Source organism: Rhamphochromis longiceps, linkage group LG10 (assembly GCF_057381845.1).
Source record: "Rhamphochromis longiceps isolate RC_006_pf linkage group LG10, R_longiceps_female_GT1.1, whole genome shotgun sequence".
Lineage (NCBI taxonomy): Eukaryota > Metazoa > Chordata > Actinopteri > Cichliformes > Cichlidae > Rhamphochromis > Rhamphochromis longiceps.
The window spans coordinates 3,634,431-3,662,090 of record NC_140566.1 but is presented as its reverse complement, the minus strand read 5'-3'; the positions used below and the strand labels follow the sequence as shown (position 1 = coordinate 3,662,090).

Below are 27,660 nucleotides of genomic sequence, written 5' to 3'. Positions count from 1 at the left end.
GCCTTTTCCACTTGAGAGGGGCACTAGGCAAGGGTGCCCTCTCTCACCCCTCCTATTCGCCATTGCTATCGAGCCTCTTGCAATATGGCTGCGTTCAGAGGATAGATTTAAAGGCATTACAAGGTTCGGTGTGACTCACAAACTCTCCCTTTATGCAGATGACTTGCTCCTGTACATTTCTGACCCTCTAAACTCATTCCCGGTGCTTTTTGACATACTGGACCAATATGGTACACTGTCAGGATATAAGGTCAATTATCAAAAAAGTGAGTTGCAACCCCTTAATTCCTTGGCCAGAGCTCTTCCCCACTCAATAGTGCCTTTTAAGTGGACAGAAACCGGATTTAGATATTTGGGGGTTTTTATTTCCTCTTCTATACATAAAATGATGAGGGAGAATTTTCTATCCCTACTAGAAAATGTTGGGAAAGATTGTGACCGTTGGACTTCTCTACCATTGTCAGTGGCAGGGAGAGTTAACCTGATAAAGATGAGTGTCCTCCCAAAATTCTTGTATCTTTTTCAACATGTCCCGATTTTTCTTACCAAGGCATTTTTTGACAAGTTAGAAAATATTCTGTTACATTTCATATGGGGAGGGAAACAAGCTAGAATTTGCAAGTCTATTCTTCAGTCCTCTAAAAGTGATGGTGGTCTTGGTTTGCCCAATTTTAGACACTACTATTGGGCAGCTAACATACAAAAACTTTTACAATGGGTTCATAACGACCCCCCTGTAACAGCCTGGGTACAAATGGAAACTGCATCTAGCTGTTACTCATTATCATCAATACTCAGCTCATCACTCCCTTTTTCTCCAACCCTTGTTGGGGATAATCTAATAGCTAAGGAAACAGTAACTATTTGGCGACAGTTCAGAAAATACTTCGGGCTACTTGGACCGTCTTTGCTAACACCTTTATCAAAAATTTTTAATTTTGCACCTTCAAACACTGATGCGGCCTTTAGTAGTTGGAAAGATAACGGACTTAGGACTGTTAAGGACTTGTATAGTCAGGACACCTTTCTATCTTTTGCTGACCTATCGTCCAAATACGACCTGCCTAACTCCAACTTTTTTCGCTATCTTCAGGCTAGAAATTTTGTAAAAACGCAGTTCCCTCACTTTCCCAATCGGCCTCCAGAAACAAATCTGGATATCATCCTGCAGACGAACCCTCATCAAAACAGACTGATATCAGCCTTGTATAAAATACTAGATGCTTTGGTCCCCAAATCCATTTCTCATATTAAGTTGAGATGGGAGGAAGAGCTTCAGACAACCCTGCCAGAACAGCAGTGGGATCGTGCTTTGAAATTGATTCACTCGTCTTCAATTTGTGCTCGTCATGCTTTGATTCAGTGTAAGGTGGTCTATAAAGTACACTATACAAACGCAAAATTATCTAAAATCTATCCAACCATCAGTGATGCCTGTAGCAGATGTGGACTATCGCCTGCCAACCATGTCCACATGTTTTGGTCATGTTCGAAACTGAGTGCATTTTGGAGGAATATATTCGACACACTTAGCCAAGCATATGGCCAGACTGTCCTTCCTAACCCACTCTCTGCAATTTTTGGCATTCCTCCTGACTTGAACTTATCTGGTCCCCTCAAACAGGCCCTAGCCTTTACCACTTTACTGGCCCGGAGGCTTATTCTGTTGAAGTGGAAGCTTCCCCACCCCCCAACTCATGACCATTGGGTGAGAGATGTACTCTTTAACTTAAAGCTGGAAAAACTTAGATTCTCTCTAAAAGGTTCTATTAGGGAATTTAATAAAATCTGGAAATCATTTCTCTTGCTGGTCGACACTATTACTTTACTTCCTGAGTCTGCAGTGAACTGAGCGAAGCTACATTATAATGTTTTTTTTGTTGTTTTTTTTTTTTAATCTTATTTATACCTTATCTATTTGTTTTTCCTTTTGTTTTGCTTGGTCCTTTCTCTGTTATTTGTTTTCTCTGTTTTTGTTTTGTTTGTTTTTGTTTGTCTGTTTGGTTACGGGGCGGGGGGAGGGGGGGGGAGTTGTGGTTGTTTTTGTTTTTGGGGGGTTATGCTTGTTATGTGTATGGGTCCTGAGGTGTTGGTTTTTTTTTTGTTTTTTTTTTGTTTGTTTTTTTTTTGGGGGGGGGGGGTTTGTGTGTGTGTGTGTGTGTGTGTGTGTGTGTGTGTGTGTGTGTGTGTGTGTGGGCAGAAACTGGTTTTCTGCAGTGCTTTGTCTATTGTAGACCTGGTAGGGGGAGAATTTGGGTTGGGGGGTTGGAGGGTATAATGGACATACCACTGTTCTGAAATCAAGATGGACTTAGCTGTTGCTAACTTTGTATGTCATTGTTGAAATTAATAAAACAAAGTTGAAACAGAAACAGAAACCAGAAGTGAAAAGCTAAAATTAAAATAGTAAAAAAAAACATAAAATAAAAATAAATTAATAAATGGGTGCTGTACGTAAACTGAAATAGTAAACTGACTAATTATCATGGTTCAAGATCATTTTCTTGTGTATATCCAGTCGGCTTCCAACACTGCTACTATTTTTAGAACACTTGATGAACGACCTGCTCTGTCTCCTTGTGCTTTAGCTCTGCAATGCATACAAGATTTCTTCTAATGTGTCAAAATGATGATCTTTCATCTTGATTTTAATTTTGGGGGAAAAGATAATGTCACAACGAGCCAAACCTTTCACGTGGCAAAAAAATCCTGTTTTCAGTACAATGCACACATTCACTGTTTCCCCTGACGTATAGCTGCTCTCTCTGTTATTTTTTAAACAAAGTACAGCAGTACAGCATTATATGGTTGTCATTTGTTTACTTTCCCCGTCACTCATTTACTACTTCCACAGAAAGAATGAAAGCGAGAGGGGCACGGCTTACCGTCAGGGCCCAGATAACTTTGAAGCGGTAACGGTAATGCTGCAGTGCGTTAATAAAATAAGAATAAAGCATTTAACTGACTAGTATTTCAAGGGGTCTTGACCAGTTGTTCATATATTACAGGTTTGAAGTAGGATTGTACTGGTATGAATGGTATTAATATTGTTAATTTCAAATCTAATGTCCAAACACTGGGAAAGCAAAACCAGTAGTTGCTTGTCAAATGTTTAGTCATTTTCATTATCTACAGTAGCATCATAACACATCGTGTTGCAGATCATAATGCTTAATAAATGTATTAATTGTTTCCAGTATCTGTTTCCATCACTAAATTCTTAATGTTTTAGACATTAAAAATATTTTAAAATATTTGCATTTGATTAAAGAATCAGTGCAGTTAAATAACAACATGGTTTAAAGAGGATAAAACCTTTGATTTGATCCAAACCTCACAACATATCATGGAGTTAATGCAGGGATTAGAGAAATAAGGATTGAGCTCTGTATGACCATACAGCCAGTGATTTTAATCCAATCTCTGAACCCCGTCCACTGGGATGAACACTGAAGACAATCATTTAACATATGGCTGAATGATTATCCATAACAAGGCATAAAAGGTAATGAATCAACAAAACCAGTGGGGAAATGGGCTGATGCCAAATTAATTGATGCTCTTGAGTTAACATGTTTTCTCAATAACCAACCTATTTATTCCAGTTGTAAACATGTTATTAGCACAATACAACTGTTTGGTGGTTTTGATTTCTTGCTTCTCGGACAGCAGTTATTAAAAATGTCTGTTTGAATTGAATTTGCTTAGAAGTTTGTCATAAGGTGCGATACAGGAAAATTTTAGCAATTCAGCACAATGTAGCTTAGCCATACTAGATACAAACCCCTAAGTCTGCATTTAATAGTTAGTATAGATAGCATAGATACTACAGGTACTGATGTGTGAGCCAGTTTAGCCTCAAATTTGCTAGCAGTCTGAATAGGTAGCTGCCTGCAACTGGGGCAAGATATATAGAGTCCCCGACTGCAGACCAGTGCTATACAAAGGCAGACAGAAGAAGATGAGACATGCGTATACCAGGGAACAAAATGCCATAACTGAATGATCAACAACCCCCCCTCACTGCTGGGAGTCAAGGAGATTGACAGAGAAGGGGATTAGGCAAAATCCACACATACATACAAACAAAATACTTTGTGCACAGTGTCTGCATGTTTCCTTCCTGCTATCTTATTTTGGGTAGCTTCAGTCAGTGATAATGATCAGTTTTATTTTGGGGATGCCTGGCTGGAAGCGCATGGAGGGGCCAGACGTGCGTTGACAGGTCCTGTATTCCTGGCGCAGCGCATGTTCACATGCAGGTCTGATGTGGATGCTAAGTCCTAAAGACAGATACTGCATCTAGGCTGTGGGCTAAAGCTCGAGTCGCCGTTGAACATAAATTCACTAAATCCAAACAGTCACATGACAGCAGTGTCATAGCTTCCAAAATTATTTCAATACAGCACTGCTGTTTGCTCACTAAAGGTTTAAAAGGAAGCGTCTGAATCTTTGTGTCTCAGGCTGGTATAAAAAAACAAATAAGGTTGTTTTTCAGGTGTGTTCTTCCTTTTTACAACTACACGCTAATTACAAATTATAAAATGTTGAGAGAAATATCAACGCTAATCATTTAAAAAATGTGGCTTTACACTTCTCTATATGCTTGTCTTCATCCAGTAGCAGTTTCACAACTTAATTCTCAGTCTCCTCCTCCTCCGCTGTGGTTTGAATGGAGGTGAACTCATGCAGGGGGCTGTGGATGTCTAACATGGCCGCTGTTTGATACCCCCTGGTGCATTAGGGGGGTCGCTACTTATATTTGTCAAGGTCAATTAATGAATGCCGGGGTAAAGCTGGCAGGGTCCCCAAAATGCCCCCGGGGCTCATAAATTACCCAGAAGACACATTAAAGGACACGATTTGATCTCCTCCAATTAAGATAATTTAGATTTTTTCCCCTTAACCAAATGCCTACATAGCACCCAGTCAGGTGTAGCCTACATCACTGTTTCTCCCTGCCTCCCTCCCTCCTTCAGCCTCCATCCTGCAGCCTGCTACACCACAACAGTGGCAACAAACCATAGAAGGATGTCCTGCCTGAGCTAATATTTATTTATTTATATTTTTTTGCTTGCGTTAATGCACAGTTCACCCTGCGTGGCACCTTGATCCGTCATAAAACAAAAGAAAGGGTTTCTTTTTTTTGTATCCCCCCCCCCCCCCCCCCCTTTTTTTTTTCTTTCTTTCTGATTTTTCTTTTTTTACGCCAGAGGCTCAGCTGTGCCCCCCACCACCCCCACCCCTGCACCTTTAAGGCAATGGAGAGGGAGGAAAGCGGCTGCGGAGAAGGAAGCGAGGTTTTATTCCACGGTGCTCTGAGGCAGGGCAGGTTATAAGCGCAGGGACCAGTGTGCGCAGTTTGTGTGTGCGGCTGCGGGGGGAAGATGCGTGTGCTTGTTGCTCGCCGGATGGAGAGAGGTGGCGAAGAGAGAATGAGTTTCCAGCGCAGCTAACAGTCAACTCCATGCGCTTTTTAATCCTCGACAGAAATTCCAACTTTTTACGCATTTTTTTCCCCGCACATACCTGAGATGACACGTTTGCCTCTTTTCAGGGCATAGACTTCTAATTCATTCATTCTTTATTGATTCTTTTCATTATTGGAGGCTTTTTTGGTTCTTATTTTTTTATGTTTTTAATATATTTTTTCTTTGATGTTTTAATTTTCTATCCGTGGATTTCGGTGTGCGCATAGGCAGTGCGTCCTGTGCTTTTGAGCCTCTGACTCAGCAGCAGCACAGCTCACCTGGTCCGGAGCGCACCGAGCCGAGCTCCCTCATGTTCCACACAGAGCAGCACTCCGGTACGGGGGGACGGCTGCACTGAGGCCCGGCACGGTGCGGTCAGTCCTAAAAAAAAGAAAAAGAAAGGAGGGGTGAGACGCACAGTTGTGGATCATATACCATCTCCCGTTGTACCAGGAGACAATCAGCAGCAGGAAAAAGCTCAAACCTCCTCCTCTTCATCTTCTTCCCAACGTGAAGGATTGAGAGAGAGAGAGGGAGAGAGAGCGCGCCAGAGGGAGAGAGAGATTTGCAGGCTCCCTTTTCTTATATTGCAATTGACTTGGGAAAAAATAAAAAAGGGGGGAAATAAGAAGAAGAAAGAGTGCGTGGAGAGAAGAAGAAAAAAGCATAAGCTTGGATATTGAACGGAGCGGGGCATGTGGATATTGGCTCTTTTCTTTTTCCAGTGCATCTTGAATGGTAAGTGATGCTTTTGCGCACATCGAACTTAAAGTTTATGCTGATTATCGAACAGAACCAAGCTGCAATTAATATGCGGGGTGGTCTGGAACCATTTCTACTTTGAGGATAATATTTATTTATATTTTGTCCCGGGAAAACGATGGGTAGAACAGGCTGTTGCTATGTCCTGTCACTGACAGTGGGGCTTTTGGTGGGAGGTTGATATTTACTTGCACAGTAACCTTTAATAAAGTGAAAATGTTTTATCCCCTCATACACCTTCGATATTTAACAATAACCTTGTGCAGATAGAGAAGCAGAGAGAGGGGAGAAATGTAGGTTGTGGATAGGTGCAGCCTGTACTGCATGAAGAACGAGGCTCTTTACAGGAATATTTCTATTTTCTTTTTTCTACAATGATTTTTTTTAGTAAAATTTAGGGTCAAAATAATTGGAACAATTATCAGTTTTCATTCTAAATTTGTACAGAAAGGATTATTTATTCCATCTCTTGAAGCTAAGCTGGGCCTCAGTTTGGCTGCATTTTCATACATCATTTTTAGGTGCCGGATCTGCACTGTTTATAAATCAGATTTCTATTTGTATAAATTATGAAAGTAATATTTTAGTAAATCATTTTGTGGGAACACAGTTGTGTGTTACTTGGTGCAATCAGCCTTTGGTTGTTTTAATCTCTATTCTGCTTTTGAGAGGCATTCAAACAAAAACCGTTATTTGCATGAAATAATTTCTTTATTGACATTCACAATGATTTTCTATTCAAAAATCTACTCATGAACCAAGAAATGAGCTGGTGAATATGTCAGATATTTACTTTCATTCTGTAATTTATTTAAAGTAAAAAAAAAAATTAACAAAATGCTTTGCACATGTAACTGCATGTTTGTGTGCTTTCTCTCAGATCTATTAATTGTCTCCTTGAAAAAGAATGAAAAGGTTGGCCAGTTGTTTTGTGTGTGTGTGTTTCTTTTTTTTCCGGCATTGCACCCGCCATATTAGAAGCACAGACATGGAGTCATTTTGAATTGGGGGGAAAAAAAAGAGACAAGCCCTTATCACCCTTGCCCAAATGCACATCTCGCAAAATGCATCCACATCCCGTTTTGTATACAGTGAATTCCTCAAAAGATTGGCTTGATAAGTGGTAGTTGTATCTTTCTTTGGAGTGGGGGTAACTGATTTTTTTTTACAGCGAACACAGGAATTGGAAAAGGGGGGTGGTGAGGGACACGGGGCTGTGGGGTATAGGACGGGATGTGCGCATGTTGGGGGGCAGAAATCGTCTCGAAAGAAAATTGAGCTATTTTGAAGATCTTTTGAAAGATACGTGGAAGCAAAGGGGTTAAAAAAACAAGACTGGACACAATGTGAACTGAGAGTAGATGATGATGCATCAAGCAAAGATGACAGGAAAACCATTTTGTTGCCAATGTGAAGGGTTCTGTGAAGGCAGGGTTTATTTATAGGAGAGAATGGATTCAAAGCAAATTCTCTTTTTGCTGCAGCCGAGACGAGAGAATTTCCAAGAACACGAGAGGACACTGGTGTTCATTTGAAATCTAACTAAACGCTGTACTGAAATCCCCGTTTGCAGAGCGAGATCCATGGCTTAGCTTGCTTGTGAATGGCTTTTTTCAGTCTCTTTGGTCCAGGCAACAGTGTTGCAAAATGGCTGCTACTAGAGACATCTACATGGAAACTTTGAATGGCAGCAACAGCACTTGTAATTGTGATGAATGCTACGTTCGAGGCTGCTGCTGATGCGGTACCATTTGTATCAGCAGACTTGAATCGTCTGACCCTGACCTTTTCTTCTCATTCAGAGATCTGAGCGTCGTTTTTGTGTCGGAAAGTAGAATTGACCAGTGTTCATTATGATGATCCCTGTATTTTTCCTGTGCCATGCTAAAATTGACAGTACACAGAATTAAAAGGCTGTGAGTGGTGATGTTAGATGCTATTGTTTCTGCCGTGCATTTGTTTTCAGTGGACAGACCTGCAAAGACTGCACTTAACGAGCCATTTCCATCCGAATCGTATATTTTTACACCTCTTGTGGATGGAGAGATGAAGCTTTACGAAATAAAGGCTTTTAGAGCTCTGGTCCGGTACAGGCTGCTGAGGTTGTCTCTATGGAGACCTGGGTAATGAGTATTGCTGCAGTGTGGGCTTTGGGCTTGACAAACACTGCACTCTGTTCAGGTGACCTGATCAGTGCTTCTCGATACACATCACGGCCTTTCATTAATTTTCAAAAACTGATACACGTCTGTGCAGGTGTCGTTTGCATGCACTATATTTGCATTGGCTCTTAATAGAAAATGTATTTAAAGATTGCAGCTCCTGGCTATTTGCACAGCTTTTCAGTGATCATTTATGAATAGTATCTACTGTACAAACTCCATTTTGCTCTGAATTGCTGTTTTCCAATTTGAGGACACATTTGCAAGCTCATCTACAAGAGATATAAACAATTCAGCACTGTAGAGAGTAAAATCTGCTGTAGAGTTCACTCCAGTGGTGCTTGAGCTTTAAAAGTGCTCTTACAAAAGTGTCTATCCTAAATGGAATAGGAAAAACATTCCAGTTATGAAGAGAGAAAATTGGGGAAATGGCATAATGTTGTTTTTGCTTAGCTATGCCAGGGGGGGAAATCTGACACATGCTCAATTGGACACTAATAAGCTGTGTAAATATACAGTGAAGCGCCTCAATTGGCTCTTAGTATCACTCTGTGCATGTTTATTTTTAGCTTTTAGCTTGGGATGGAAAGGGGGATGCTGGAGAAAAGGTCTTTATCGTGTTATCAAACATGATTAATGTCGGAGCAGACTTTAGTTTTCCTCAGCATTTGTTTCTGTTTTACAACATCGTACTGCAAACTTTTCACAATAACCAACAACTGTTTCCAGTTTTAAAAATATAAAACACCAAGACCCAGGAATATTTATTCAGATATGAGCAAATTATGTAATGAAACATCACTAAACTGACATAAATCAGCGATGTGTATCTGTACACAGTGGCTCGGTCATACCTATATATTTTTATATTCATATCATTGTTCTAATCAGTAGAGCGTATAGTTGTAAATTTCTCACACTAAGTAACAACTTTCATTTGCTTTCCACAATATTTCCTGTCACAGAAGAGTGAAAAAGGAACTCGTGTTGGTTGTTCAGGAATTTGATCCATGTTATGTAAAAGATTGTGTTCCTCATCAAATATATAGTTAAAAAAACACTCAAAAAATGATTCATTCGATTCAATTCAGTTCAGATTTTACTTTCATACTTTGGTAGCAGCAGTTGTTTTAAGGTGCTATATACTGTAAGGTAAAGACTCTGTAGGACTGGAGAGAGAACTCCAATGATCACATGATCCCATATGAGAAAATACTTTGCGACACAGGGAAGGAAGAACTCCCTGAAAGCACACAGCAAGACAAAGCTTATTTTGCCAACATCTCATTGAAGTTACAGCATCTTAGTCTTAATTTTTCACAAGTGTACCTCAGCGCAAATCACACATCACTACCTTCAATCGAAAAGAGTTTTCTGAAGATAATCTAGGAGGCGCGCTTCCCTGAAACATTTTACGACCAGACTAAATGTATTGTACACAGCTAAAATGAATTTCCTTATCTGTAATTTACAAGTGGAAAAATGTGTCTTGGGTTTGCTATTTTTAAATTTGGAGACGACTGCACACCAAATTTTCCTCCTATTTTACAGTTTTAGCCAATCGTCACCACACAAAACAGTGTTGCTTAGAGGTCGCATCAGGGCCAGTAGGAAACTAGGTCTGTGCAGACTCTGGTCTTTTGGTATACATCTGTCACTTCACATAGAGACAGAACGGGTTGACGGAGTCACAGCAACACACATCAGCAAACAATAACTGAGCTCAGTTCCTCAGTAGCACGTTAATATCAGCACACCAGTCAATGCAATGTAGGCCACTGGGAACATGAGTTTAAACTCAGCGTGTTTACTCTGTAAGTGCATAGTTGTCATGTCTTGATTTTGTTCAGTTAGGATCGGCACTCATGCTCGAGATAGTCATTTCTGACAGCTGTATTCATACATTCATGTTTACCGTTAGTAGAAACTGTAAAGTCAATATATTCTAAAACCTAAATGCGTTTATTATGAAATAAACAGTGTTTGTGCTCTTATATTAGCTTAGAGTGTCGCAGTAGGATAGATTTCGTTCACATTTGTTGTTTTTCTTCAAGGTGTTATGAAATCTGGTTCATTCGGTAATGTTAGAAGGCATTAGAGACTTAGTGTTTTTGTGGACTCGCTAATCACTCCGGGATTTGTCCGTGCCATCGGATCGAGGTTTTTTTTGTTTGTTTTTGCCACTGCATGCTTACGCCTTAGCTTGGCTGTGAGTAGACTCAAGCATATGTTAATGGATGCACATTGAACTGTTAAAGGTTTCATTTAACCCAGACCAGAATGCTTAAGGAGATGATAGTGTGTAGTGAGGCAGAAAAAGAGGAGGAAGAGAGGGGGGAAGAGGGACGCACACAGTCAGCTTGTGTTATGTGGTATCTAAAACTCAAAGAGTCATATCAAATCGCCCTGCTTTTCCATGCAGAAACAAGATTATTCTCAGCTTTTTTTTTACACTTATGAAGACTGAACTGCCTTTTTTATCCTTTGTCCAGTTAAAGTTCATGGCTGCGAGTGCCACAGCCCAAATTAACTGGTATAAGTGACAGAAATTGCTCGAGCCCTTTGTTCTTGACATTGTAATGATAATTCAGAGCATCCTGCTGCTTTTTTTTCTGGTTCTAGTCCATATTGCAGCTGACAAGTGTGATAGTTCATTAAAGATATATGAAGATAAACTTAATAAGGTTAAAGTACAAAATGCTATGCAATCATTAGATCAGCCAAGCACTACAACATGCATTCAGGCTTATGGGTGTTTCACAGCTAAGTGGTAACTATAAAAGTTGTTGTCGGTGCTTATGGCTATGGTATTCATATACAGCACATCTGCACATCTAGCACTTAACATGGACTCACAGATTAAAGGTAATACTCAAAAGTATTGAATGACATTTTGACAGAATATTGGCTCAGATCAGTTTTGCACAGTTTAACTGATGGATCACTGCAGTTTAGCTTGTTGTCTAACCTGATTACCAGAACATCTTTGACATTTTGCGTGACATATAAGCTGCATTCTTCAGAAATGGCCTTGCGTGAGTGTACAATGAGACAGTGTTACAGAGCAAGTAAAGTGGTTAAAAACAATGGACTAGAGTTTCCGGTACATCTTATCGGGACTAGTGATTTAACAAGATCACAGTTACCTAAGTTATTTGCATATGTAGGCTTTCATTAGAAAATAGGGCAGTAGGTTAATGCTGTGACCAGTCAGGTACAACAACAGGTAACATAAGCTCTCAAAATAAAGACCTTGGCTGTTTGTCCTTGAACTTGGAGGATTTTATTGAAATGGACTTCATTTCTAATATTCCGGATAAAATGTTACATTTTGACTTTTATTATCTAAAGCATGCAGTGTATCACTGTGAAAGTAGTGAGTTTAGCATATGAAATACACTCTTGGACTTTATTTGGTTCATCTGTTAAACTGCCCTTTAACACAAATGTCTAATCGGCCAATCACATTGCAACAATTCACTGCATTTATCCATACGGGCATAATCAAGCTCAAACTGGGCATCAGAATGGTAAAGAAACGTGGCATGGTTATTGGTGTCATACAGGTATGTTAAAAACTGCAGATCTATTGGAGCTGTACCGAACAACCACCTCTGGGGTTTGCAGAGAATTGTACACAAAAGACAAAAATATCAAGTGAGCACTGTTGATGTCAGAGGTCAGAGGAGAATGGCCAGACTACTTTGCACTGATAAAAACCAAATAACCACTGGTTACAACCACGGAGAGCAACATGCTGAATGTTGAAGCAGCAGAAGACCACTATGGGGACCGCTCCTGTCAGCTGTATCCACAGAAGTTTAGAGCTTGGCTGTGGTTATCCATCAGGTATAAAAATAAATAAACACCAGAGCCAAGTTCTAGACACATTATGGAGTGGCCCCTTCTACAAATGGAATCAAAACTCAATCCAAGGGCACCAGTTTAGCTCAGCTGGACTGAGCGGGCAACCATATGCTGCTGAGGGCGGCCGACCCGGGTTCGAGTCTGACCCGCAGCCCTTTGCCGCATGGCTTTACTGTCAGTCTTCACTGTATCTGTCTAGTAAAGCCAGTAAAAAAATATTAACAAATATATTAAAGGGAAAAAATCAATCCAAAAGGGAGAAGAACACTAAACTTGTGCCATGATTCGGTTGCAATGAGCAGATATGAGGTTAAAATTGTTGACAAACACTGTTTCCCATCAACAATATTTGATAATGGAGCATCTACATAATGCACTGAATTTATATATGTTTACACTTACCGTTTTGCCTGATTTGAAATTTTCATATTATTTAAAAAAAAGTATGTAGAACAGACAAAAATGATGCAACTACTGCAAAACAACACAGATCTGTGCACAGATCAGATTGCTGGTTTTACCTCATAGACCACAGAGGGAAGTTCTCATTTGTTATCCCTGAGAAGACGTGAAGGGATGTCAGCAAATTATACTAAACTAACACTGTCTAAACAAAAAAGAATGAAACCAAAATGAGACGTTTACAACAGAAGCATCTGAAACACAGTAATATTACAAAGTATTCCTCTTGAGCTTCACTCCATATCGATTTCATGCTGTTTACACATTTTCATGTGAACAAAGTGAACGACTGCGTTGCTTGCGTTGCAATGATTGCTGCCTGGGATGAAACACAGAGGCAAGAGGTTCAAACAGCATCTCATTCATGTCAGTAATATAAAATACCTCAAGCTTGCAGCAGATTAACAAGACCAATGATGGCAGACACAGTGATGGAAGCATTTTTGCATGTTCGTCCAAATTCGCTGTCCTTGCGTTAATTGTAGACTTTAGAATGTGATTTCATAAAAATATTAATTGAGTCTTGCCCTGAACAAGTGGGAGCAATGTTCTGCTAAACTAAATTATACTGCTGGGAAATGATTTTATCAGATTTTATCAGCTGAACTCGAATTCTGTGGTCAGTTTGTGTAGAGGGGGGAAAGCTAAAAATGAACCATTTTAGAATAAACCTTCTTTATGGGGGGAGGTGTTTACAATAAAGATTACCCAATGTTAAACCATAAAAGACAATCACTGACAAAATAGAAAATACTCACTTGTAATTTCTTCCTCTGTGGCTGACATATTCATTAAGCATACCAGACCGTGCTGATTAACATTCACAGTCCAGCTCTTTTCCTGTAGCCCAAAATGTGTAACATTTTCAAACATTCTGGCAAATGTTTCATTAAAGTGTTGCTCGCCCCCAGCTCCATTCCGCTCCAGTCTCAGCTCTATCAGGCCTTCCCCAGAAGTGATTATGCTAATTGCTGTTTGATCAGATGATTAAATTATAATTTGATTAATCCCAGGCACTAAACGCTCTGAATATGTTGATGTGTGTTTTGCTGCCTGGCAGTGTTTGCAGGGCCCCTGTCACCAGTGCTGCCAGTATAATTCACACAGCTCAGGTATAGGACAGGGAGTACGCGAGGCTGCGTCGGAAGGTAGTTACGGACACGAATGAAACAGCGGTGTTGATGTACAGCTGCGCAGTAATCACAGAAAACATGATGGTTAATAAAAGCTCACTCCCATCTGTGTGCTGATTGAGTGCAGCTCTAATGCAGATATCTGCCATTTTCTCAGCCGTCGCCTGTCCCTGTTCCTCTCAATTGACTGTGTATCCGTCAGAGTGATTTATATTAGTGAGGGTGCAGATAGCCTCGTACAGGACTGCATGGTTTTTTGAAGTTCTGTAAAGCTAGCATTGCTAGTGTGACTGTGACTTCTTAAACCTCCTGACTGGATATAAATGAAAAAGCTAAAGTAGAGCTAGACACATGAAAACATCACATATTCTAAACAATCGTTAAGAACCACAAAAATCCACGCTTAACAAATTGGCTCACAATTTTTTTGCATAGAAGCAATAAGGATTGTCTTTTCTAGTGGGGTTACTAAAGACAAAATGCTGTTGCCTCAAAGGGAAATGGTGGGCTGATGAGTGGAGGAGGAGGAGGGGGGGGAGGGATGAGGGAGACAGTGATGGGAGGGGAGCGGTGATATTTTTCTGAGGCAGAAGAGTATGGCCGTGAGCAGAAAGGCAACAATGTCTAGTCATCTGACCCACAATCCCATTTAACCCCAGGACTTTGATTTGCCCTCCACTGTTAACTGCCACATTTCGCCTCCTTCTTTCTCTCCTGCAAATGGCATTCACTGTGCCCCGGGATAATAGGAAAACAACATGGCAATGAAGCAAAATGTCTTCCTGTTATAGCTCTCTACAGAGGCGGAAAATTCTCTAATCTGTTCGTGTGATACACAGTTAAGGAAATTCTGTTGTGTTTATTTTGATACAATAACCAGTGCCTATGAAAGACCATATTTACACAACTGTTTATATGTTCATCTCTATAAGTCCAGTAAATGAGTGAAATAAATACATCTATCCATTTAGGGCTCAGGAAAAATACATCTGCCAGTACTTGTAACACACCAAATACACTGTATGATTTTTACTCGAAGGATTAAGCAGCCAAGCATCTTCTTTTAAAAGTTTCCTTTGTACTGATCGAGCATTTTAATCAGAAGTGGAAATTTACTTTTTCACCAATACAACATCTCACCAGTCAAAGTTCACACATGTCCCACACATTTGCACTCGTGTTTAGCAGACCGAATGAGTGAGCATTGTTGTTTCTTTCCTTTGAAACGATGAACATGATCCCAAGTATTCTGTCGGTTACGAATGGAGCACGTGTCTCATCTAAAAACATGTCAAAGTGATCAAAAGGTGGAAAGTGAAATACACCAGAGCTGTCTGAGCTTCAGTAAACTTCTCACCCAGTGGTGACTAAACATGTTGGCATGAATGACCAAAAGCTGAAATCCAGCATATGTCAGATCAAGTCAAAAGGACAAACAGGTTAGTGGTGAAGTACACTACCGTGCTTTCTCTCACTTTCTTCTCTTTCTTTCTCACAGAGAAACAAAATCCAGCTGTACTGTAATTACTCTGCTCAGATGCATACCAAACGTCTTTTCTTTAGGCTCTAAGCTCCTGTGCTGTGTCACAGTACCAGTACTGTGGATGATCTTCAGGCTGTCAGCCTTCCTCCTCCAGCAAATCTCCTCATTCATCCCTTCCTGCTGGGTTTAATGTCCTCCTCCTCAGCTCACCTGAGATCCTCTTTCTCTCTCTCTCTCTCTCTCTCTCTCTCTCTCTCTGTCGGCTCAGTCAGTTGAATGGTACTTGATGGTATAGCGAGCAGAGGTAGGAGGAATTTTACTCAAACAGAAATAATGCCACTCTCCCACCCTCTAACAGCATGCACAGCGTATATTGTGCCTCACTAGATTTTATACAAATTTAAGTCAAGTGCTGTAGCACTGTTCAGAGATACAAGTCAAGAACTCACGAGAGCATCTCTAACTAAAACATCCTCTCTCAAAAAACGTACTCCTATTGCTGAAATAGAAAAAAAAATACCATTTTCAGTGCAAAATACGCAGTCATGTTAACGTTCTTGGGGTGTACTCGGAGTGACTGACAATATTCTCTTTTAATAAGTACATTAGTTCTTGTACAAAGAAAATTAAGTTAAAAAATACTTCAAGATCTTAGGGAAAATGTATGAATTTGGTTTTTCTAAGCATTATGCTTAAACTAATGCCTCTAAAGCCAAGTAATTATTATGACAAATTGTTTAAGTGAAGGGTAAAGAAAGAATCGCTTTATGGATGTTCTGGGATTTGTGGAGTTCAACTGATTCTTTGAAAGCCTCACAGTGATCTCATAACTGCAGGTTGCATGAAGCTATAAGCTGCAAGCATAACATTTATCTTTCATCCAGAACTGAGATAAAGACATTTAGACATTTAAGTCCAAATTTCAAATTCCCCAGAATGTCAAACTGTGTTTTTAAAAAGCATTATTTGAAATGGTCATTGTCAGTTGATTCTAGTACGGGATATCCCACCCACACGTGTCCTGGCTGTAGAGCAAGAGCATGGCATCTCATGCTACATGTGCTGTACCGTGTTTCTCTCCATCATGGAACAGATGTTATAGACGTCTGTGAAGGTTCAGACCCAGCAACACACTCAGACAAAAACTGGTTCACCCGAAAGACAAAACGCCAAAACACAGACTTAACAACGTGGTGTATGCTGTACAGTGCAGCGAGGAATGCTCAGACCTCTACATTGGAGAGACCAAACAGCCACTTCACAAGCGCATGGCACAACACAGAAGAGCCACCTCCACAGGACAAGACTCAGCAGTCCATCTGCATCTAAAGGTCAAAGGTCACTCTTTCGAGGATGCCAATGTTCACATTTTGGACAGAGAGGACGGATGGTTTGAAAGAGGAGTGAAAGAAGCATCTATGTCCACTGTGAGCGACCATCTTTGAACAGAGGCGGGGGTTTACGACACCAACTCTCTGCCATCTATAATCCAGTTTTGAGATCCCTCCCCAGACGCCTTAACGCCCACTCACATCCTGGGCCATCTGACCTCAGGAAATCGCATGATAAGGTGGGGCCAGGTCCCCCAACCTTTTTAGCGCCACGGACCGGTTTATGCCCGACATTATTTTCACGGACCGGCCTTAAGGTGTCGCGGATAAATACAACAAAATAAAACTAGTACCGGTACCGAAAAAAAAGAAGATTTATTCATGACACACCTGAAAAGACCCAGGAAAACCGAGTTAACGATAAAAACGATAACAAAATAACGCTGAACACCGATAAAATCCCTGAAAACCATACATTTCACACCTGAGCCTCAACTCTCGCGGCCAAACGACTGAAGGACCGGTACCGGTCCGAGGCCCGGGGGTTGGGGACTGCTGAGGTAGAGGACCATCAGGGGGTCCTTTTGTCCCTCTTTGGGGGGAAACTCCCACTGGGGTTAAATCTGGGACTCTCCACCATTTGGCCTTAGAACTGAAGAAGCTTCTCAGATGAGAGGTGAAACGTCTTCAAGTAACTTAAAGAAGTCCAGATGATTTTCTTTCCAAGCTCCTTAGACTAAGATGTTATAGACATAACATTTTCTTTTTCTCTCAGCCCATGGCTGTTAGTAACTGTCAGTAGGCTGGCCATATCTCAGCTTCTACTTTAGTTTACCTGGTGGTTAACAAAGTAACCCTAAATGTGGATGTAACACAAGGCAATGAAATGAATGAAGCCTGTCTATGAGGTATGTTGACTTATTATTAAAAGGTGCTAGAATGGTGTTGCTAGTTGTTCCTGCTCACCTTGAACCCTGAGTGTACCTCTCCACTGTCACCTCCATCTAACAGAAGACCACCAGTCGTTGATCCTTCCATTACATCTTCTGCTGGCAGACTGATTCAGAGCCAAAAATAAGAGAAAGGCGTGGCGCTGAAAGGGAAATCTAAAGGTAGTTCTAGTTATAGGGCTTTGGAGTTGACGTCACGCCGCAATGCATTATGGGAGCGCAGCGCCATTTTCGGGGTCTACGAATCAAACCAAACACACTGTGTTGGAACGACGACTACAAGAAAGATGCTTAAAAGCAGCTCAAAAGAGAATGAACTGTATAGAGACCGATTGCGTCCAGAGGCGAAGCGGCGGTACTTGCAGAAAATAGTGTGCATTGGAAATGTGGACCTGTATGAAATACGGCCGTGGAGTAGAAACCCTGAAGACCAACCGCTACTGACGTAGCCTGACATATGTTCGTACCTTGTCTGTGGAGTCAGCGCGTACAAGTCGTCATTCAAACAAAGGTAAGTCAGCTCGAGTACTGCGAGTGAAATGCGTTTGATTTCCCTGCAAACATTCACATTAGTGCAGCATAAATTCATTCATGAGGGGAAATTACAGTGAGAACATGTGGAGGCTGTTAGGTGGATAACATAATGAGTTCAGTGCATTGATGTGACATTGTCCTGAAGGATTGTTATTCTTTATGATTAAAGAAATTGCACTAATTTATTCATATTTATTATAAATAATCCTAATTATACATCTTGCTTCCATGTTTGTATCCCGTGTCACTAAAAATACATTTTATTTTAGTTTTATACATCGATTAATGACCTGCAGAATCTCCTTATCATATTAAGTGATTCATAATTGTCACTATATGCTTTCTCCATCTCTAAAGTGATGACATCCTTGCATTACATACTTTAGGTTCATTTTCTGCAGGCAGATTTAGAATATAACATGCAGCATTCTATAGATGGACACATAAAGAAATGAAAAATTACATGTATGTGCTAACTTTCTAAACACTTTGTTACATTTATGATAAAGTAGATAAAACACATTTACGTCGGCCATGGCTCATTAGTTCTTGTCTTTAAATGAACTTTGTCTGTGGGTGTTTCAGGTGCTGCACTCTCAAAGACTGAATGAACCAGCATTGCAGCCATGGGTCACTGTGAGCATCACAGGGAAGGTTGAAACCGCCCACTGCAGCTGTATGGCCGGAGTCGCAGAGACCTGCAGCCATGTCTCTGCTCTTCTGTTTAATGTAGAAGCAACAGTGTTGATCTGTGGCACAAGGACTGTTACAGATGAACCTGCATACTGGGTTTTGCTGGGCAATGTGACCAAGATACCGCCAGAGGTTGGCCATAAGATAGACTTCTCCTCTTCAGCTGCCCAAAAAAAAGGCTCTCAATCAAAACATAAACAGACCATCTGTAGTGACAGGGAAAAGGAGCCGTCCTCAAAACAGAAAAATCCCACCTGCTACTGTGGAGGAGTTGTCACTGCTATTGGATACTTTGCTGGAGCACAGTAAAGCTGTGGGTTGTGGGAATGACCCATAATGTTTTATCTAGGGGTCTAGATTTATGCCTGTAGTGCACTGCCGTGTAAATAATTTGCATTTACTGAATATATACCGACTGAGTCCCACTGTTCAAAAGTTGAATAAAGAAACAAACTAATTTTTGCCTTTTTTTTTTTTTATTAAAACCACTTTATAGAACATCACATCAGTTACAATGATGATATCATTTATAGTTTACAAATGACAAAATGTTTACACAAAATCATGAGTGTTTACATGATATCACCCACTACTAACATTACTTTATTTACTGTATCTTTTGAAAAAATAACAGCACAAGACTTAAGAATATTTAACAGGAGCAGGTTTCATTCTTCCCTGGTTTTATTATCACACTGTTCACCAAAACGCAGCAAACCTTCACCATCTTATCCAGGAGGGTCACCTCTTCACCCTCACATGGAAGAAGTCATCTGATTGGCATGGTGGTATGTTTGCAGCAGGTCCCTTGTGTAGCACTGGAACCCAGTCACGATGTTTCATCCATTTCATTAGCTTGTTTGCTGCAATAATGCCAAATAATTAGCAACTCTATAAATAGAGGGTAGTTCTGCAAAATCACTCAGTAGGATGTTTGTTCTAAATTGCTATGACCTCAGAGCGCATAGAAAATAAAACTAATAGGCTATAAAGAGAGATATGAACATATTTAGAACTTACCGGAATGAAAATGTCTGGAGCACCAACAGATATTTGGAGATGGAAGAGAACTGGATATCAGCTCATCTCACAGCTGCTATCCAGGCTGGACGCCTTCGTTTGGTAACATCAATACACGAGCTGCCTCATGTTGCTTCCAGGTTGGGAAAGAATTAAAAGATAAACCCTTTTCAACCTTATTCTCTTGCCGGTCGTGTGATCGAACATTGCAGCCGACCACACAGCAAATACGAACCATGGTTGTTGTGTGTGACTTCGCTCCCTTTTCACTTGCGCTAGACCCCCAAAATCGGGTCAAAATCCTTTCCACGCCCACCCCCCGTGACATCACGCTCCAAAGCCCTATTCGGCCCCTCCAAAGAACCGATCGACAGCTGAACAGGGAAATATGTCATCCATACATGTCCACTGTTAAGGTTTGGAACAATTAAAGCATCGGAGCGGCAGCAATATTATCTGGTTACAATAATAGAGATGTAAGCAAATGTACCCTACTTTGTTGTCTTGGCCCTCTTGAATTCAGTGCTTTGGTGGGATGAGCCAAGGGTATTGATCCTTGTCAGCTCTCTGGAGCCACAGCAAACCTATGATGTCCTAAAAGTTAACACATGCTTGAAAGAATTATATCCTAACAGTAACTGAACATTTGAATTGGTTGTCCCTGGTGCTGTTACCCTCAACAAGGCCGTTGGTTAATGGCAGAGATGCTCCCCACTGCTTCCCTAGCTTGGAAGTTTGCAGCTCTTCATTGTCCCTGTGTGGGGGGGTTAAACCACAGAACTTGAGAAATTTTGAGAGAGAAGAGTTGGAGGAAAGTTTAAAGAATCACCACAGGTTATCCTGAAGTGGAACAAGAACGTGTGACTCAGATCTCATGGCAACCAATCCAGAACTTGATAAAGCGTTCATTAAAGCCAAAAATGTTTTGAGAAAAGTGTGTATTACTGAACTCAGTAGGAGTCATCCACTGAATATCATGAATATCTGTGTTTCAGACTAAAGTAACTCAGTCTGGACCAGACTTGTGGCTTGTAGGTAGATAAGAAAGCTAATGTGTCACAGAATAGATATGGATGGCTACTTTTATTGTAGTTAGCTCCGTAACTCATAATGAGAACTGACTTCTGTGGCTCCAGAAGGCTGGGAAATGACTAGAGTCTACATTAAGCTCTGATCCGCGCTTGAATTTCCATATGACCTAATATTAGGTAAATGCAGTCATATCAACATAGCATCACTTGGGAAGCGTAATGGAGCATTATCTGAGATGGTTGTTTCTTTCTCCTGATGTGCTTTTGTATGTTAGTATCAGTGGCAGTTACTAGAACTTTATTTACTCCCTACCTCTCCGTCTCAGTCTATTTGCCGTGTTTGTCCTTTCCCGCCTTAGTGATGTAACTGATTAATGTCTTCAAAGTGCACAGTATGTAGGAACTCCCTCCTCTTATGTTAGCGCTTATGTAAATGAGCATTCATATGCATCAACTAACCCACTCCACAGTGATTCTTTGCTCACCCTCCAGAGAGTTGACATCAGAGAAGGGTATCATTGGTTTTACATAGCGGCTGCGTGGCACTGAGCACATCGCTCAACATTATTCATGAGGGCAAATTGGGCGCCGGTGATTTGGGAGAGTGAGGGGACTCTGTTCTTCGATCAGTGCATCTCAGCTCAGTGCAGCGCTTCTCTTTACCACTCATTGTGTAAGCCCCTAGGGCAACAGTGGAGAGGGTAGGGGGTGGGGTGGGTGCTTGCTTACTCACTGCCATCATGAGGCCATCCTGTTCTCCACCCTATCTCCACCCCTCCCTATCCAACCCCCATTTTCTACTCCCCCAACCACCACACTCTCCTCCCTAGGCAGCCACTGCAGAGCTTTGCCTTAATTACCTGCATCGCCTGCTATGAGCTGTCAGTGTGGCTCAGTCCTTGTTTGCCCCAGTGGAGATGCCCTAATGTCTTGATGCCCTGGTGCCCGCTGACCTGGTGCAGACCACATAGGCCACATTGTGGTTAATACCCAATCGGGCTCCAGTGTTTAAATACATTAACAGCCTTGGCTGAGCACATGTTTTTGGGCTAATAGCTCATTGAATGTGATAAAATCACAGAAGAAAGGGTGAAAATCACGCTTTTGTTGTGGGAACCAAGCAGTCAACCCGGATAATATGTCATAAATTGTAGATTTTTTTTTCTCTTTTGTTGGCATTTCATCGGGAAAAAAAGGAGCCTCCATACTCATTCAGTAAAAGTTGATTAATGATGTTTGGTTGAGGTAAATACAAGCTGCGCAAAAACCCCCTGACACATCAGTGGTCTAATGCACAGGCTAATGCATAGGCCTATTTATGCTGTGTGTTAGTGGGACCTGTATTGATCTCACATTTACTTAAATGAATTGCCTCAGTGAAGCAACCACTGACTGGCATTGGTCTGCAAGCAAATACTGAAGGAAAAATATAAACATTATTTGGTTAATATTTTTGAGATGTTATATAACTGAGAATTTTTTTAACCCCTATCTTGATTTTTAAAAGATAACTACAACTGTTTCCTGTCTGCTATTCTCTGTCATGCTGGAAGGCTAAATCAGCAACATTCCTGCCTGCATTGACTCCCTGCTGGCTCACCAGTGAACCAAGCCCATGTCAGTCTCTATGTTCATGGGCTACCAGACATTAACCCCACCTCCCACACACAGACACACACACACACACACACACAAGCGCACAGATCCATCTGACACGCCTGTGTGCACTCTCCGTGACCGAAGCTTGTCTGTTGCCCTTGAGCTCCGAACATAGTAGCAGAGGCTCTGCAAAGAGAAGATTGCATGAGGAGTCACCTGCAATCCACGATTAGAGTCTTCAGCAGGGCCTGCCACCAATAGGTGCTGACATCTGGGAGCGTGCCAAGCATTATTCCACACAGGAAGAGGCTAACTCAAATGGACCCCCATCCCACCCCCACCGGTTCCTGCCCCTCTTCTGAGAATTGCTAAGGAAGAACACGCGCAAAAAAAGTGAGAGTCCATCTATTATACATGCGTGGGATTCATAATTGAACAATATCACTTTTTCCTCTTTGTGATTTTGGCTCTGGGAAAAGTAATGTCAATTAAGACAACTCTGGCACAAGCTGCCATGTAGAAGCTGTTAGAGAGTATGCCTCTGTGTGTGGGCATGATGGGCGTGGGAGAGGGTTGGTGTTCCTTCAGCATGATAATGTGATGGCATGTGGGTAACGCCAGAGCCATGTTAAGGGAACAGAGAACGGATGCACTGAAGGATTTAAATAGTTTGTATAAACCTAAAAAGTGTTTTCTGACAGTTTCATGGTATAATGATTCGTGTCATTTTCGCAAGAGTGAGCCTTTGTAGATATTTACAGTAGCTTCATTTGGACTTATTCTTTTAGACTTTGTGACACAAATGACTCTGTCACCAGAAAAAGAAAATCCCACCTGGACCCCAGTGGCTGTGTGTGGGTGGAGCTGCCTGAACCACTTCCACAGTGAAATTCCAGCCACAGAATGACCAGAAACAAAACAAAACAAGACTCATTTTTTAAAACTGAAAAATCTCCCCACAGCAGACACGGCTCCTCTCCCGGTAATGACTTATTTTGATGCATTTCTCCTCTATTTTATTCTTTACCGTCAATCTGTCTTTACAGTACTTAAATAAAGCAGTAGCACCCCTTCCAATTGTGATTTTCTTTTCTTTTTAGCTAGTATTCATTTAGTTAATGTGCAATTATTAGTGCAAATTGTTTATGTGTCAAAATGATCCTGTTCCATGATGTTTGCTGTCTTTCAATTGCTGTTTTATATTAATTTTTAGTAATATTGATAAAAAGCCCATTAATGTGAGAGACCTATGAACAGAAAATCCAACAAGATGTGGACCAAAGTGTTGCAGACTGCAGCCATTATCTGCCAACCAGGCTGACGGCTGACTGAGTATTGATAGGGTCCACATAAATCTTTTATCTCCTGTTTCAACATTCTGCTAGCTCTTGTTTTGATCTTGCTCGTGCGGTCCCAGCGTTATCAACAGATCCTCAAAAATGTGCTTTATCCCGCTGCAAAAACAATGCGTAAGGTATCTCTGAGATGCGCATGTGTATGTGTTACGTCTTTCTATTTTATCACAGCCGTTAATAAGATTATTATTTAACGGTGGTACACACGCTTGATGACAGCCAGCAGCCTCCCACGTGCTGTCTCTTTGCTTGAAAGAAACAATTATGATAAATAGTCTTGGGCTGTTAATTTATAACTGAATATTCAATATTATGTTCCCCAAAATACAAATTGTGTTTATGTGTGGGTTCTTCTTTATTAGATATTACTCAGTGTCAGAGTAAGAGGGAATAGACTGTGAGGAGTGTCTACTTTTAACCAGATTCAGATGCATTGCTGGATGTAGGGCCCAAGTACCTTAATTATTTATAAAGTAGTTGATTTTCTTTTTCAATTTTCATGAACCATGAGCCACAGCACAGCAGAGCATATGTGTTGTTTAATTTTCCAAATTTTTAGCTGCAAGAAAGGTCCAGTGGATAATAGTGGATAATAAATGCAGATCAGGAGGTGGCTTCATGCGTTTTGTTTTTTTTTTGCTCTGGTTTGTTGTTTTTGTACCTGTATCCTTGTGTAAAGGTGGAAAAAATCAGAATGTTGAAGGCAGGGTTAAAGTAGTGTGAAGGAGAGATGAAGGTTAGAAGAGAATGCAATCAGACAGCTGGAAAAGAAATAGATACAGAAAAAGAGACTGAAGAGGAATAAAAAAGGTAAAAACGTTCATTTCAAGGAGGTTGTGGATGACGACTAAGCTGAAGCGTGCTTTCGACCTCTGTCAGAGCATCTCTTCCACCCTTTTCTTTGCATTCTCGTCCCATCTCTGTGTACAAAGCGGCCTCTGTGTCACTGTCTGAGAGCTTTCCAGCTCTCCCATCTCCCCATCCAACCCCCACCCTGACTATTTTCCTCTAAAACGTAAATGCACTCCCAGTGTATCTATCTGAAACTGTTGGGATATGGTGGGGTTTTATATCCATCAGGCTTTCTCATCTTAAAATAAACATCCAAGCAGTAACGTGTAGAGGTAGTTTGGGGGTCTTAATTTTTTTCACGTGTATGTGAAACAAAAGCAGTTGTGGGGTGAACTCTTTCTCACTCTGTCACTTTTAACAGTTATGGTAAAAGCTGGTTGTTACCACCTTGGGGCCAAGGTGAATGAAAACGAATATTATTCTGATATGAAGAGAATTTAGATTCTGTCTGATTTTTTCTTACTGACCTGTCATTATGAGGTGTTTTTCAGAACTTGTGATCTATATTAAAAGTCTGGCACCCAGCTTGACCTGACAGTAGATAAAATCGAAGTACTTTTGTTGCCTGCTTTTGTTGATAGCTTCATATACTGGGCTTCCCCATAATTGTAAATATAGACACTATATTGGAAAGAAAAATCATGCAGTGTGACAGATCTAACTCTTGGATTTCCTCAGCCTTTACATTGTACAGCTTGTTGAAGATCAGGTTCAGACTGAGCTCATACATCTGTTTTGGAAGAAAATGAACTGCACCGCGGTGAAAAAGTCATCCATATAAAAGAGTCTCGCTCCCTGCTATTCATAACAGATGCTGAGATTTTATGACCATCTTGATGGCAGACTTTCCTGCTTGAGAAAACCACTGACAAGCTGTTACTCTGTGTGATTACATGGCTGTAAATTAACCCCTGAGAAGTTGTCTGTGTATCATTATAGTTGGAGAGGGCCATTCTAAATTATTTATTATGCCTCTGTCTAATGATTTTGGCCTGCTTGCAGCTTATGTACTGTGTTTATGACAGCATAGTCGAACTCCGAGAACAACTGTTTTGAGGAAATAAAAATCATAATAATGGTAAAAGGTTTATGCTTCATAAATGAGCCATTTAATTGTTGACTGACAAGTTTAAAGGGTTAATAATATGTCACTCTATGACACTGACAAGGGTAGGGGAAAAAGCAAAGGAGAAAAAACACAAGGGACTAACCTTCAAAATAAAACAGAAATCAAAATGAAGTCAACAAGATAGCACGGCAAACGAAACACTTGAGAGTTGCCCTGGAATATAAGGGCAGTAGTGTTAAGGCAGTTTTAAAAAAAATCAAATGAACACCCTCACAATAATTGTACTGTAGTTAGATTATTTGTATAATTGCTTAGTGAGAGGTTTGAGGAGGCTCTTGTGCTGATATCATGTATTAAAGCTGAATGCTATCTGTCCAAACCTTTGGTATCTGCACAGCAAACATGAGGGGGCACTGTGGACAGACCCGCACAGTGGGCAGCCCATTGTGGGCCCCAGGACCAACATGAAAATAAGGGCACATGTGGGCCCCAGATGGGCTTTAGTGGAGTAGCCTATAGAGTGGGCTGCCTACACTAAGTGGAGAGAGGAGCTCATATCTGCCCAATTATACAATACAGCCACCAATTGGTATAAAGTGTGGACCAGAATGTTGCTCAAAATAAATAAACTCCTTATTCAATTCAATTTTATTTATACAGCGCCAAATCACAACAACAGTCCCCTCAAGAGGCTTTATATTGTAATGTAGACCCTACAATAATACATAAAGAGAAAAACCCAACAATCGTATGAACTCCTATGAGCAAGCACTTTGGTGACAGTGGGAAGGAAAAACTCCCTTTTAACAGCAAGAAACCTCCAGCAGAACCAGGATCAGGGAGGGGCGGGGCCATGTGCTGCGATTGGTTGGGGTGAGAGAAGAAAGACAGGATAAAGACATGCTGTGGAAGAGAGACAGAGATTAATAACAAGTATGATACAATGTAGAGAGGTCTGTTAACACATAGTGAGTGAGAAAGGTGTCTGAAGAAGAAATACTCAATGGCTATTCACAAGGAATCACCACATGGTTGATTTGGTCCCACGTGGGGCCACACATGTGGGTAGGTCCATAGTGGGTCTGACCGTATAAAACCCATATCGGGACACCAACATTCAAAACTACTGTAAGCTCTGTGTTCACACGCCCAGTTGGGGCCCACGTGGGATAAGTTTGTGTTTGCTCCACCCACACAGCCCCAAAGTTCACCTATAACTAGTCACTGTGGACCTGCATGGGCATTTTTGCCAGTTAAGGTAGGTAACATTTAAGTCTAAACATAGCCAAGCTGGCAATCAATAAAGTCTCCCACAGCTGAACTGTGTATCATGGTGACTCTACCCTCTCTTGCCACCTCATGGAAAAAGAAACTACAGTCTTGTAGCTGTCGACAACTGCAGCCATTCTCTTTTCGACACCTCCAGGCCCGGCCCTCTGAGTACTGTATGTGTGAAGTGAGTGCAGCTAGAAATGTGCAGAAACATGTGTACGCCACACTGTTTGTTTGTTGTTACAGGTTGAACGACCAGTGGGTGGAAGTAGCCGGTGACTTGAGAACGCTCATTAGGAATTTATGAAGCGCTAAAATGTTTGGTCTCTGGGGAGGGGGGATTGGCAGCCGTCGCACAAGCATGCTGGGGACAGGAGGAGGTAGACCGCATTAGCAGAGAGCAGACATACAGTAGAGATGCAATATTTACAAAGGGTGACTGACAGAGGCTGCTCATGCGACAGCTCTGCAGGACTGCTGATCACTCTCTGTTCACTCGCTCTGTGTGCAGTGAGGAATTATCACTTCCAAGTTTGTATATGTGCAATTTTTTTATTTAGTTTGGAGATGCAGATAGCAGAGCTGATTACAGTAACACATTGTAGGCAATACTC

General features: G+C 41.1%; 1 protein-coding gene across 1 annotated transcript in view; it reads left to right on the top strand.

The window, feature by feature from the left end:
• The first annotated feature begins 5,328 nt into the window (after nt 1-5,328).
• Nucleotides 5,329-27,660, top strand: part of dscama (Down syndrome cell adhesion molecule a) — a 112,721-nt gene continuing 90,389 nt past the window's right edge. Inside the window, exon 1 of the mRNA XM_085419901.1 lies at nt 5,329-6,209. Within this exon, the coding sequence (XP_085276027.1) occupies nt 6,167-6,209 (43 nt within the window). The 5' untranslated portion in view covers nt 5,329-6,166. The remainder of the gene's footprint in view (nt 6,210-27,660) is intronic.